Below are 13,224 nucleotides of genomic sequence, written 5' to 3'. Positions count from 1 at the left end.
ATCTAGAATCTCTAGAATCTAGAAATTTACTCCACAAGAAGACATAAAGATGCATTATTATGTAAACATATGTTCATACTGTTCATACTGTTATTATTTTGTTGTTGTTTGTTTAGGTTATCAATAACACATTTATCGCCGTCATTATAATAACAAACAAACGAACGGTTAGTATTTATTTTTACCTGACACGCTTTCTGTGTTCTGCAATATTTAGCAGTAACATACAAATGTAACGTAATGTGTTTTTACAGCTGCCAGTAACATTTTTCACGCCGATTCATTTTGTTGACTGTTGCTATCCACCTTTTTCTTTAACGCGGAAGTAAGCCTATGGGCAAGACTTCCGGTTCATTAGCTGCTATAGGGAAATAACGAGAAGAATAACAACGTGCAGTAAACGGTAAAACTGTTTGCATTATATACATACACACATGCATACATACATACATACATACATACACATCTGACATGAGAACAGAAAAAAACATTTAAATAGTAAGACTTAACAAAAAATAATGTGTATACAAAAAATAATGTGTATGAATCTGGAACAGTAGATTTATGTACAGATTTGTGCATTTGTACTCTATATAGAACTGTATAAATAAGAGATATCCATATGTATTTACATAATACTTGAGAAAAAGGCAATAATTAAAGATGTAGAATGAATTACGGAAATGAATTACAGAGCACAGGTAATGATTCATGTGTTACCTGTTTAAGCTGGAGATGGCATTGGGGAAAAAAAAGTTTTAATGCCTAGATGTTCTAGTGCGCAGAGATCTGTAGCGTCTGCCTGAAGGGAGAAGTGCAAACAGGTTGTGTCCGGGGTGAGAGGGGTCTTTGATGATGTTACCTGCCCGTTTCTTCACTCTGGAGTTGTACAAGTCCTGAAGACTATTGCTGTCTCTGGTGGGGCATGTGATGTGCTGTCTATATTTAGGCAGTTCACGGGTGAGATTAGCTTTATTAAAATCACCGAGAACGATAATGAAAGAGTCCGGATAACGTTGTTCTGTGTGTGTGATCTGATCGGCCAACAGTTCTAGCGCGGCGCTCACACGCGCGTCAGGAGGAATGTACGTACTCACCAGAATAAATGAGGAAAACTCCCGCAGTGAATAAAAAGGCTTACAGTTAATGAAGAGAGTTTCCAAATTTGGGCAGCACATCTTCTTAAAGTGGTGCTAATATGGGGGAAGTGAGTTTGAGTCTGCAAGTGTCATTTCACAATCCCATTTGAGAACGATAATGAAAGAGTCCGGATAACATTGTTCTGTGTGTGTGATCTGATCGGCCAACAGTTCTAGCGCGGCGCTCACACGCGCGTCAGGAGGAATGTACGTACTCACCAGAATAAATGAGGAAAACTCCCGCGGTGAATAAAAAGGCTTACAGTTAATGAAGTGAGTTTCCAAATTTGGGCAGCACATCTTCTTAAAGTGGTGCTAATATGGGGGAAGTGAGTTTGAGTCTGCAAGTGTCATTTCACAATCCCATTTCCCCATTCTTTTTTTTCTTCACATTATTTCCCTAATCTCCCAGTCAAGTCAGAAAATGTCAAACAAAACAAAGTTACAATATATTTGATAATTGTCAGTCAGTTTGAACCTAATAATAAACTTTAAGCCCTGAGTTGAAGTAGAAACATTGGCATCTATTCACACAAAACGGACATTAAAAAAAAAATGTTTTTTCTATTTCCCTCTTTCCTCATATCGCAGCATTCCCTGCCTCTGTGCATGAGTGACTGAAATGTATCCGTTAGTCATTGTGTTGGTTCTAAGTGAATCTCCTCACAGGATATGAAGAGGCTGTGGTCTCTGATGCTGAATACAGATCCTGTATTAAAACACACTGCTTTCACCCAGTCTCACGGCCAACACGCAATGCATTTTATCTTCTTCTGATAAACGTATTCATCATAGACTGCACAGAGAGTGCTATTTTTTTCCATACAGCCATGTGGAGAAATTAGGTAAATGTCTAGGAAACCGTTTGATTGTTTATTAGGGTTTATTATGTTTCTGTTGAACAATAGTTAAAGAAAGTTGTATTAGCTAATAATAGTCTTATACACAACCGTTCAAAAGTTTGGGGTCAGTAAGATTTAAAAAATAAAATACATAAAAACACAAAAAAAACACATTAATTTGTTTTTTACAATGTTACAAGAGATTTCATTTTTATTTATTTTAAATAAATGCTGTTGAATAAATGATTCTTTAAAAAATTCATAAAAATAATATCACAGTTTCCATTAACTATTTCCAATATTGATAATAATGAGAAATGTTTCTTGAGCAGCAAATCAGTATATTAGAATGACTTCTGAAGGATCATGTGACACTGAAGACTGGAGTAACGGCTGCTGAAAATTCAGCTTTGCATCACAGCTATAAATTACATTTTATAATACATTACAATAGAAAACATATTTTAAATTGTAAAAAAAATATATTCACAATATTACTGTTTTCACCATATTTTTGATCAAATAAATCCACCCTTGATAAGCATGAGATTTCTATCAAAAGCATTAAAAAAATCTTTTGAACAGTCAGTGTTTTCCCTATAGAGTTTTAGGGTGGAACATGAATTGACATGGCCTTCTCCCATGAGAGCTGAGAGTCAGGTAAACACGTATCAGTCTTTGTGCCGATCCATTCACACAAGCATCCTCAAGAGTTTTATTAGAACTGTTTGGTCAGCACACACACATACAGTACACATTCCCAGCAGACGTCCCATAATTAACACAGCAGAACTGCACAGCCCAGTTCTGAGCTCCTTAATTAAACCGTAAATGGTTTCAGAGGATGAGTAGATGGAATAAAAGACCCGAGCGTCAGACAAGGTGTTTATTTGTGTACGTGTGGTTAGTGTCTCCCGTTGTTCCTTTGTCTGGGTGAAGATTATGGAATTCTGATTTGCAGATTGAAGATGTTTGTGTTTGAGAGAGACATTAATTAAAACGAGAAGTGAAAAGCAGATAGAGTGACTCTCCCAACACCTGAGAGTACTAACTTTAAAGCATTAATGAGAAGGCTGCCAGGCAGGCGCTGACAATACACTCCAGTCGTGATTATGTCAGCACTAGTGTATGTATGTTAGCGTATGCGAGTGTGTCAGAGTTTTTGAAGTGCTGTCTAAACGTTCTGGACTTGCTTATTAAGCTTACAGGAACATTTGATTTCGACCAGGAGGAAATGAAAGATGTGTGTTGTTCATGTGTTTGTGTGTGCCTTGTATTATAGTCTTTCTGAAATCTGTGTGTGTGTGGGAGGTTGTCAGGGTTTCTCTGATGCTTTGTCAGTGCTGAGCTTTGATTGCTCTCTTTGAGGTCCCAGTCGGTCCATTTCCCTTCAGTGCAGCAGTTCCAGGAAGAAGGCGAGGAAGACGGATAAAGCCACTGGAAAAAGAGATGTATGTGGAGAGATGAGACAAGCGTGCAATAGGAAGAAATACAGCTGAAGGAAAGGGATTGTGTTGAGAGGAAAGAGTGGAAGGATAATGAAATTTCAGGAGCAATGAAATGGTGGAAGGTGTTTCAGAATGAATGAATTAGAAGGACAAGATTTAAGAGAGGTGAGAGGACAGAATGAGGGAGGAGAAAGGAAGGCCTTTGATAGACTATATCAGGGGTTTTCAAACTTTTTAATCCCAGGGACCCCCAAATATGATGATTCCTTGCAGGGGACCCCCTTAAATAAAAACCCCCTCTAAAATATAAAGGCGACTATGTATTTTAAGTATAAACATGTAAACTAAAATTCTGTATAATGTAAAGACATATTGCAATTCATATTTCAATAAACAGGCATGTGAAATGCTATTGTTTTAATAACAATTTCTTTTATTATTTAGCAACTTACTACAGCCAAAAATGATTTACATTAACTGAACAGGGTACCCTTTCTAAATAAGGCAGATGAAAAGTTAAACCTGAAGGACAACATTTGTAGTTTCTGTAGTTTTTTGTTGTTGTTGTTGTTGTTGTCTTGTATTTCTAGAACACTGCAAAATATTTACTTTGAACTGGGTACCTTTTCTAGTTAAGACACTGTTAAATGAAAAGTTAAACCCGAAGGACAACATTTGTAGATTCTGTAGTTTTTTTTTGTTTGTTTGTTTGTTTTTTCGTATTTCTGGAAAATTGCAAAATATTTTCATTAACTGAACAGGGTACCTTCTTTCACAGTATTACAGTGTGACAAGTTAAACCTGAAGGACAGCATTTGCATTACAAACACAAACCAATTTGAATCATTCACTGATTCAAAAACTCCTAATGGGATGGATGAGCTTGGTGACTTCTACATAGTTTGTCATAGCGTGGTTTCATTTTAGTGAGAGCCAGGCGCATGTCACTTTCAACCTCCAGACGGGCTCTGTGCTTAGACTGTGCTGAAGTACTTTCAGTGCTGAAAATCCAGCTTCACACAAATAAGTTGTGGCAAAAGGTAAAAGATATTTTATTGGCTTCTCTGACAACACAGGGTAGTCCTCTCTCACAGACATCCAAAACTCTGATAGAGGAAGACATGGGAACCTTGTTTTCATCCCGCCGTAATTTGTCAAGTCAATCAGTTGCTCCTGGGCTGCTAGATCCAGATGAGTGCCAACCCCTGGTGCAAATGGGTTCCTAACAAAGTCCAGGTGGTTGTTGTTCAAATCAGGGAAATACTGTTTAAAATAGCCCTGAAGATGTGACGGGTGAGACTGAATTATGGGCGTGATGTTGTCAGCAGTGGAGGAGATGGTTCTAGAGAGGAAACATTTCTGTTACTCCCTCTTGCAGTTTGCTTTCCCACAGGGATAATTTTTGCATGAATGCGCGCATCTTATCTTGTGCATTCAGTATGTGAACATTGTGTCCTTGCATGTTCTGATTGAGGACATTGAGATGCTGGAAAAAATCTGCCGTGTATGACAACTTCAGTATCCATGTGTCATCTTCAAAACATTTGGCAAGCTCTAGTTTTTTTATCAGAGAGAAACTCTCTCAGCTCTTTGCACAGCGTATACACGCGACTTAACATGGCCCCGCGGGAAAGCCAGCGTACCTCTGAATGGAGCAGCAAACCCTCGTAATCAGCACCCATTTCTTTGCAGAGTAAACTGAAGAGTCTGTGTTTCAAGGGGAGTGATTTTATATAGTTCACAGTTTTTACTACATCCCTCAGCACTTGATGCAAATCATCTTCAATGCATTTGGCCACAAGAGCCTCAAGGTGAAGCATATAGTGTGTGGCAACAGCGTTGGGGGCTTTCTCTTTGATCAGAGTCACGACGCCGCTGCGCTTACCGGTCAGTACACACTCCAACACACCGAGACCAGTCTATTGAATTGTCCGTCATGAACTGATCCATCAGATTAAAGATGTCCTGCCCCGTGGTTCTGCCTTCAAGGGGTTTACAGAAGAGAAGTTCCTTGATAAATTTGTCCTTACCGAGGAAACGTATGTAGACCATTAGCTGTGCTTGATTCGCTATATCAGTACTTTCATCCAACTGCAGCGCAATGTATTCACTGGCTTGCAGTTGTTCTAAAAGTTGCGACGAAATATCATTGGCCATCTCACCTATGCGTCTGCTTACTGTATTGTCTGACAAAGGCACACAATCTACCTTTTGTGCCGCTTCCTCTCCAAATAACTCCCTGACGATGTCTCTGGTAGCTGGTAATGATAATGCTTCGCCAACTGTGTGCGGCTTCTTAGCACGCGCGATGTGGAAGGATGCCAGATATGATGCTTTTAAACACTAATATAATATGAAAAATACTAGTCTGCCGGGCCAAACACAACTCCTGTTGTTTGAAATAGTCAGTCGATTTTCCTGCCTCATTGGGATGTTTCTGCTGTAGATGGCGCTTGAGCTTGGATGGTTTCATGCATTCGTTGGAGATAATCTCTTGACAGAGAACACACTGGGGTCTCTCGACTCCCTGCTTTAACATGCAGGTAAAACCAAACGCAATGTAAGATTTGTTATATTTTCTAGTTTTTGCCTTAGCGTTCGCCAAGTCAGATTTACACGAACTGCTTGTGGGAGAGGGATTCTTCAAAAATCTTTCCATCATTTGTAGTGCATGTACATATAGCCGCTAATTGCTCCATTCAACTGTATGCAAAACGTTGAGCGCGCAATATTTTTTGGGATAAACGCATTACAAGGATCCACTCGTATAAATCACAAAACTATATACAGATTTGGTCATTAATAACTTTAGGATAAAAAAAATTATTATTTAAAAATAAATATCTTGTGTAAATCGTAATTTTTTTGTTTCTGCCAAGTTTTTCGCGGACCCCCTAGCGCTCTCTTGTGGACCCCAGTTTGAAAACCCCTGGACTATATGGATGATTCTTAGTTAGAGGCACTTTCGTCTACTTTAAATCTTGGAAAATGTTTCATTTGTGTTAAAATGAATGTTTCAGCTTGTCCTGGGAGATTTGATCATTGCCTTAAAGGAATGGTTAATCCAAAATATTTCTGAAAATGTAGAAATAATGTGGATGGCCTGAGGGCAAAAATGTGATTGCCCTCAGGCCATCCAAGATGTAGATGATGATTTTATTTCTTAATGGGAACAGATTTAGAGAAATGTAGCATTATAACACTCACCAATGGATGCTCTGCAGTGAATGGGTGCCGTCAGAATGAGACTCCACAATAATCCACACGACTCCAGTCCATCAATCAACATCTTGTGAATGAAAAGCTGTGTGTTTATAAGAAACAAATCCATCAAGACATTTTAGCTTTAAAACTGTAGATTAGGTTACAACGTCGGTGCCGATAGCCTCGTGGGTAGTGCGCCGACATATAGCGCCCGTTGTGCTTTGGGCGTCCCGAGTTCAAGTCTTGGCTCGTGGACCTTTCCCGATCCTGTCACCCTCTCTCCCACCCAAGGGTAGAGGCCCAAAATATTCATTCATTTCATTCAACTCGTCCTTTCATTCAACTTTAAGCAATCTTAAAAATGATGAAAAGGAATTAAAGAAATGACAGAATTAAAAAGGTATTATAATCAACCGCCTGCAACTTAAAGGAATAGTTCACCTAGAAATGAATATTCTGTTATCAGTTACTCACTCTCATGTCATTCAAAACCCATTAGACTTTCATTCACATTGAAAAATAATTATTTTTTGTCATTCTGTCATCACTCACTCCTTCATCCCAGGGCAAAATACAATGACTTGTCAAACCAGACACTGAATGAAAGAAAAAGTCTACCTGCAGCATAATAAAAACCATTACAAACACAAGAAACATTCATATACTGCATTACAAATTGTCTTCTACACACTAGAATACACAATTCTAGAATATTTGGTCACAAAAATGTGTTGTAATCAATCTCTTGTTAGAGAATGTGGTGTAACACAGTAACCCCCCCCCAAATGCATTGCTTCAGATCCCTATCAGCTGTATTATTTTCCTTGTACTCGGACACCAGTAATATCAACAGCTCGATGTCTATGTGGTTCTGGAAAATTGCTTGCTTTGTCACGTAGTTCTTAGTGTGAATAAACCTTCAGGATCTCTTTTCGTCCTTATCCATATATGGATTTTACAGTGGGCACCATCGCACACAGCATAGCACAAAGTGTGTCCTTTTTCATACCTAACACTTTGACAGCTCTCCACTAATGTAATTAAATCATACACCATATTTTTCACACAAAGGCGAACCTTTCATACATCGCCTCCATGTATGACTCACCCTGGGAAGCCATTACAAGCTAACACACTTAGAAGTACATCACATGAATGCATGTACAGATTTGTTGTAGTTTCTATTAGGGCTGTCACGGTATCAGATTTTTCACTACACAATCATCGTGTCCACAAAAATTTACGATAACGATATATCGTAATATACATATAGAAATCTCGAAAAATAAATAAACCATGCTATTAGTCAAATCCATTTTTTTTTTCCTTTTTTGACCAATGAATCACACCATTGTATACAAAAGGATCAATTACACTAAACAGATAAGACTAAAATGCTAACCGTTTTTAGTTTAATATAGTTTCAAAATACAGCAATTTGTTGTAATAAAAGATATTTTTACTCTAAATGGGTGTTCTAAATAACTTCCTTCTGTGAACTGATTCTTTTTACAGAATGAGGCAGAAATTCAATTATTTTATAGGATTCTATAGAGTGGATAAATGCTATGTCGATTAGCATTACCTTATAAATACATATCCTTTGTAAAATACCTAAGATGGCTTAAAGAACACAGATAATCCATACACTGTTGCAATCGTGTGTTGATTGTCTTCATGTTTCATCAGATAAAACATTTCTTTCTGCATTGTACTCCTCTACAGTGATAGCTAGATGCCTACAGAGATATCATAAGTTCTATTACTCCTATGAGTCTTGCATGTGGACTTTCTGTGCGAGGGCGCCCTCCGGCGTCGAGTATGAATGAAACAAATTACATGTGAGAGTTTAGTACTCCATAATGGCGCTGACTCTAGATTATTACGTGTTGTATTGTCTTATGTGTACTATCCATTTTTAAATATCGCCATTACCGGTATATTGCGACACCTCCAATTAACACGATAACGATATTTTGTTATTTAAATATCACTATTATCGTCAATACTGGTATATCCCAACTCCCTAGTCTCTTTCTTATACGTGACCCTGGACCACAAAACCAGTCATAAGGGTCAATTTTTTGAAATTGAGATTTACATTGTCCGAAAGCTGAATAAATAAGCCTTCCATTGATGTATGGTTTGTTAGGACAATATTTGGCCGAGATACAACTATTTAAAAATCTGAAATCTGAGGGCGCAAAAAAAAAAACAAAATTTAGAGAAACATCTTTAAAAAAAATCAAAATGTTGAGAAAATCGCCTTTAAAGTTGTCCAAATTAAGTCCTTAGCAATGCATATTACTAATCAAAAATGAAGTTTTGATATATTTTACAAAATATCTTCATGGAACATGATCTTTACTTAATATCCTAATGATTTTTGGCATAAAATAAAAATCTATAATTTTGACCCATACAATGTATTATTGGCTATCGCTACAAATATACCTGTGCTACTTATGACATACTGTAAAAGTAACTAAACATTTCTTAAACAAGCAGACAAACAACCATATAGATTATTCTATAGATGCAGTAAAAAAAATGAAAACATAACATGGTTGCCATAGTATCTAATGCTAGGCTTTTTCACAGAGGAACATCAGTCCTGGTTAGCAGTGTGGAAAATTGCTCATAGTAAAGTATGATAGAAAGACTGTTACTGGTATTAGACGTGCCCAGACTTCATACTCTGTGTTTAGCCTGTTTGCTAACAGTATGGGGCTAATAATAAAGCCACTGCGATGACAGGCGATGATTAGCCACTGACGTGCTTTCCGTGTCTCTGTTTGCTTTTATCTGTCACTCTCCGTAGCCTTCGCTTAGCAGGTGTCCCGTTTATATAGGGAAGCGAAAGAAAAAAGAAAATAAGCTTGACTGAGGAATAGAACTATGGCTTATAAATGGCAGTCTGTTTTAAAGACTGCTAATAAACAGCAGGAGAAAGAAGGGGACACAAAATGAGTGCATTGAAATGTGTAATGCAGATGGATTTGATGCTGAAAAGTTGGTTTGCCCACAGAAAGAAAGGGACTGATTAGAGAGGGAGTGGACGGGAATGAGGAAAGGAAAATTTGAGTGAGATCAGAAAGGGAAGGAGAAGATAAAGATGCAAAGGAGGGCTTCAAAGTGAGGCTGGAGAGAGAAGGATAGATTATGCTGTTTGATTCATGCTGTTTCGTTAAATGCGCATTGATTGCTCGAGCTGTAACGAGGTCCCTGCTGAAAATATACACATTAATGAATGACTCTGGACAGGCTAATGCTGCTAATGAGTGCGGGTTGGTTGGTGTGAGTCTGTGTTTAAATTTTTTACAGTCTTACTGCATGGTGCAATCCAGGTTACTGCATAACCTCTACTGGCCAACACCAACAGATTGATACTGTTGTCAATAAAACAATAATAATTGACATTAAGTGCTGCATGAAATGCGTGTTAAAGGGGTTGTTCAACCTAAAATAAGAAATTCTGTCATCATTTACTCACCCTCATGTCATTCCAAACCTGTAGAACTTTCTTCTGTGGAACACAAAAGAAGATACTTTTTGATGATCGATGACATCCATTGTCAATGAACTATCAAAATATTTTTTTTTTACTGTTCCAGAGAACAAAGAAAGCTCATGCAGGTTTGGTACAACATGTTGGTGTGTAAATGATGACAGAATTTCATTTTTGGGTGAACTATCCATTTAATGCCAGGTGTAAAAAATAAAAGGCATGAAACCCTAAATTTGACGTTGACCTAGACTCGGCGAACAAAATCACACGTGACCAAACCTTATCAGGCTTTGTGTAGCCAACAGATAAATTGCATTGAATATGAAAATTAATATTAGAGGGCAAAAGTTGTTACAGAACTCTGAAAGGGAAAGCACTTGGAGACACAATAAAAAGCTTTTAACACTCTTTATTCATCTTGCACTGTTAGCAGATGGGTATGTTTCACTTATTTGCAGCCATGGCAGCATCTTAATCTTCAAAGCAATTTTTTTTTTCTTTTTTGAAATGATTCTGTGCACAAACAGTTGTGAATGATTCTGCTGTCTGACTCAATTTTAAGGAAATGGTTTAATAATAATTATTATTATTATTGTAATTATATGTATTATTTTTGTTATATTAATGTATAGTTTTTGCCGTTAAAGTTTTGTTTATTGTCATTGTAATAACTGTTTTAGCTGTGTAATTATTAACTGTTTTTGTTGTTGTTTTGCTTTGGGGGTTTTTTTTTTTCTTTTCACTTTTCGTCTCTGTTTTCTTTTTTTTTCAGCTTGCTGTTCTGACAGAACTCACTCATTCTCATGGCAGTGAGAGGGCCGGTCTGTCGAACCCTGTCCATCCAGGAACGGGAAGTATTTATCACAGCGAGAATGTCCAGCTAAAGCTTTCTCCTCCGCCACTGGTGGAGGAGTAGATGACTCCGCCCACTGTTACAAATCATAATAAAGCACTACCATGTCTGTACAGAACTCATGTTTGAGATGTTGTGTTTCAATGCTTTGCAGTCCCTACATTCTCAAATCAGATGATACAAATAAATGGTAATCTTTAATTACTAGTTAATGCATGTTAATTCCACATGTTTCAGAAATGCTAAATGGAGAAAAATCATTTATATTGGTAAACAGATTAAAGTAATATTCAAATGAGCCACAGTCTTTACACTTGGTAGTTTAACTACTTGAGGCAAACAAAAAGAAAGAATGTGTTTATGGATATATGAGCCTGCATTAGCCTTTTATGATCGCACGCGCACAAGGAATTTGACTTTGTTAATAAACATTTCCAGTACTTATTTTTAACAGCAAAAATAATTAAATGTAATTAATTTAATTTAAATTTTAAACTTAATTTAGATTTAATTTAACTTAATTTCATTCTTGCTGTTAAAGCACTAATAAAGTAAATCAAATATTTATAAATAAGAATGTTGCATGTCTCAAAGATATTGCAGTATAAAGACAACCACTGAGGCAGCATTAAGTGTTTGTGAGAGATTCATAGGCTTCAGTGGTCTAAGGTAAGAAGCTGCTCTTGTGCCTCAATTTTCTGTAGAGTATAGAGTTCAAAGAAGTAGTGATCGGGTGTGTGAAGTATTTTTTTTTTCTGCAAAGCATGCTCTGTGGACACCAGCAATCCTCTCAGCTATCCTAATGGTCCATTGAGGCCCTTTTTTGTCAAATCTGGTTGCAGAACCAGATTCAGTATTCAGTATTCCAGTCTGCAGGTTGAATTTTCTCAGTTGTCCTCCAGTATCACTGATTCTAATATACACACTGTTACTTACACAGGAAACAGTGGGATGTGTGTGCTAAAGAACAGATACACAGAGAGTTCTTAAAGAGATAGAGAGCAGGCGCTGTTCCCCTACAGCCTCTGAGAAAGGATTGTTCTCTCATCAAAAGCTCATTTCAGTGTCCTAAACAGTGTAAGGCACAGAGATGCACTGCAAACACTGTCCTGCTGATGCAGCTGCGAGTGTGCGTTGTGTAGCTTCATTCAGGGATTCTGTAGATCTTAAAAAGTCTTAATTTGCCCTTCTACAAATTAAGGCCTTAAAAAGGTCTTAAATCAGAGCAAGTCTTAGATTCAGAAAGTTATGGAAATTTTATTTATTTAGTGTTTTTTGTCTTGTTTTCCGATACAAATAAACATCCTTAAATAAAGATACATTCACTTGAGATGTGAAATGAAGATATGAAGTCTTGTTTTCTGAGAAATTGAACAAAATTAGGTGAATTTTAGTTTAAAAGAACAGTCAGTCCAATTCTCACTATTAACAAACTATTAACTGTAACTTTTGCCTCAATAAACTACTAATTTGCTGATAATTAGAAGGTAGTTGTTAAGTTTAGGTATTGGGTAGGATTAGGGATGTAGAATAAGGTCATACAGAATATGTGCTTTATAAGCACTAATAAACAGCCAATATGTTAACAAGAGGCATGCTAATAAGTCACTATTTAATAGTGAGAATTGGTCCCTATACTAAATTAGAGTATAGGGAACAAATATCTGCCAATGGGATATGAAAAGGTGTTTTCCCTTTGAATTACAGTTCAGATCATACCCCTTGCAGAATATGCAAAATGTTAATAATATTAACAAAATAAGAGGGATCATGAAAATTGCATGTTTTTTTTGGTGCTGTCCTGAATAAACTATTTCATTTAACACGTTTACATATATTCCACATCCACAAGACAAAATAACTAGAATGTATTATTTATCTGTTCTAATAAAATAACTAGAATATAAATTATATAAATAGAATTTATAAAAAATAACCTTGTTGAAAAGTTTACATATGCTTGATTCTTAACACTAAGGCCCGGTTTCACAGACAGGGCTTAGACTAAATCAGGATTACGCCATTTTTCAATTAGGACATTTAAGTAATTTTATTAACATGCCTTAGAAAAAAACATTATTGGTATGCATCTTGAGACAAAACAAAGGCACTGATATATTTTAAGATCAGTCAGTGCAAGTTTCTTTCAGTTAAAACGGCTCAGACTTACACTTTAGTCTGGGACTAGGCTTAAGCCTTGTTTGTGAAACCGGGGGTATGTGTAATTACC

The 13,224-nt window shown here is 36.8% G+C and overlaps 1 protein-coding gene across 1 annotated transcript in view; it reads left to right on the top strand.

Annotated features, from left to right (window-relative positions):
- Positions 1-11,139, top strand: part of LOC107732700 (vacuolar protein sorting-associated protein 8 homolog) — a gene marked incomplete at its 5' end in the record, with an annotated part of 37,455 nt that extends 26,316 nt beyond the window's left edge. Inside the window, one exon of the mRNA XM_016544112.1 lies at positions 10,914-11,139. Within this exon, the coding sequence (XP_016399598.1) occupies positions 10,914-11,057 (144 nt within the window). The remainder of the gene's footprint in view (positions 1-10,913) is intronic.
- Between the last annotated feature and the right edge of the window lie 2,085 nt (positions 11,140-13,224).

This window comes from Sinocyclocheilus rhinocerous, unplaced genomic scaffold (assembly GCF_001515625.1).
Source record: "Sinocyclocheilus rhinocerous isolate Xijiao unplaced genomic scaffold, SAMN03320098_v1.1 scaffold971, whole genome shotgun sequence".
Taxonomy (NCBI): Eukaryota; Metazoa; Chordata; class Actinopteri; order Cypriniformes; family Cyprinidae; genus Sinocyclocheilus; species Sinocyclocheilus rhinocerous.
The sequence above is the reverse complement of the archived record's forward strand: the minus strand, read 5'-3'. Positions and strand labels throughout refer to the sequence as shown.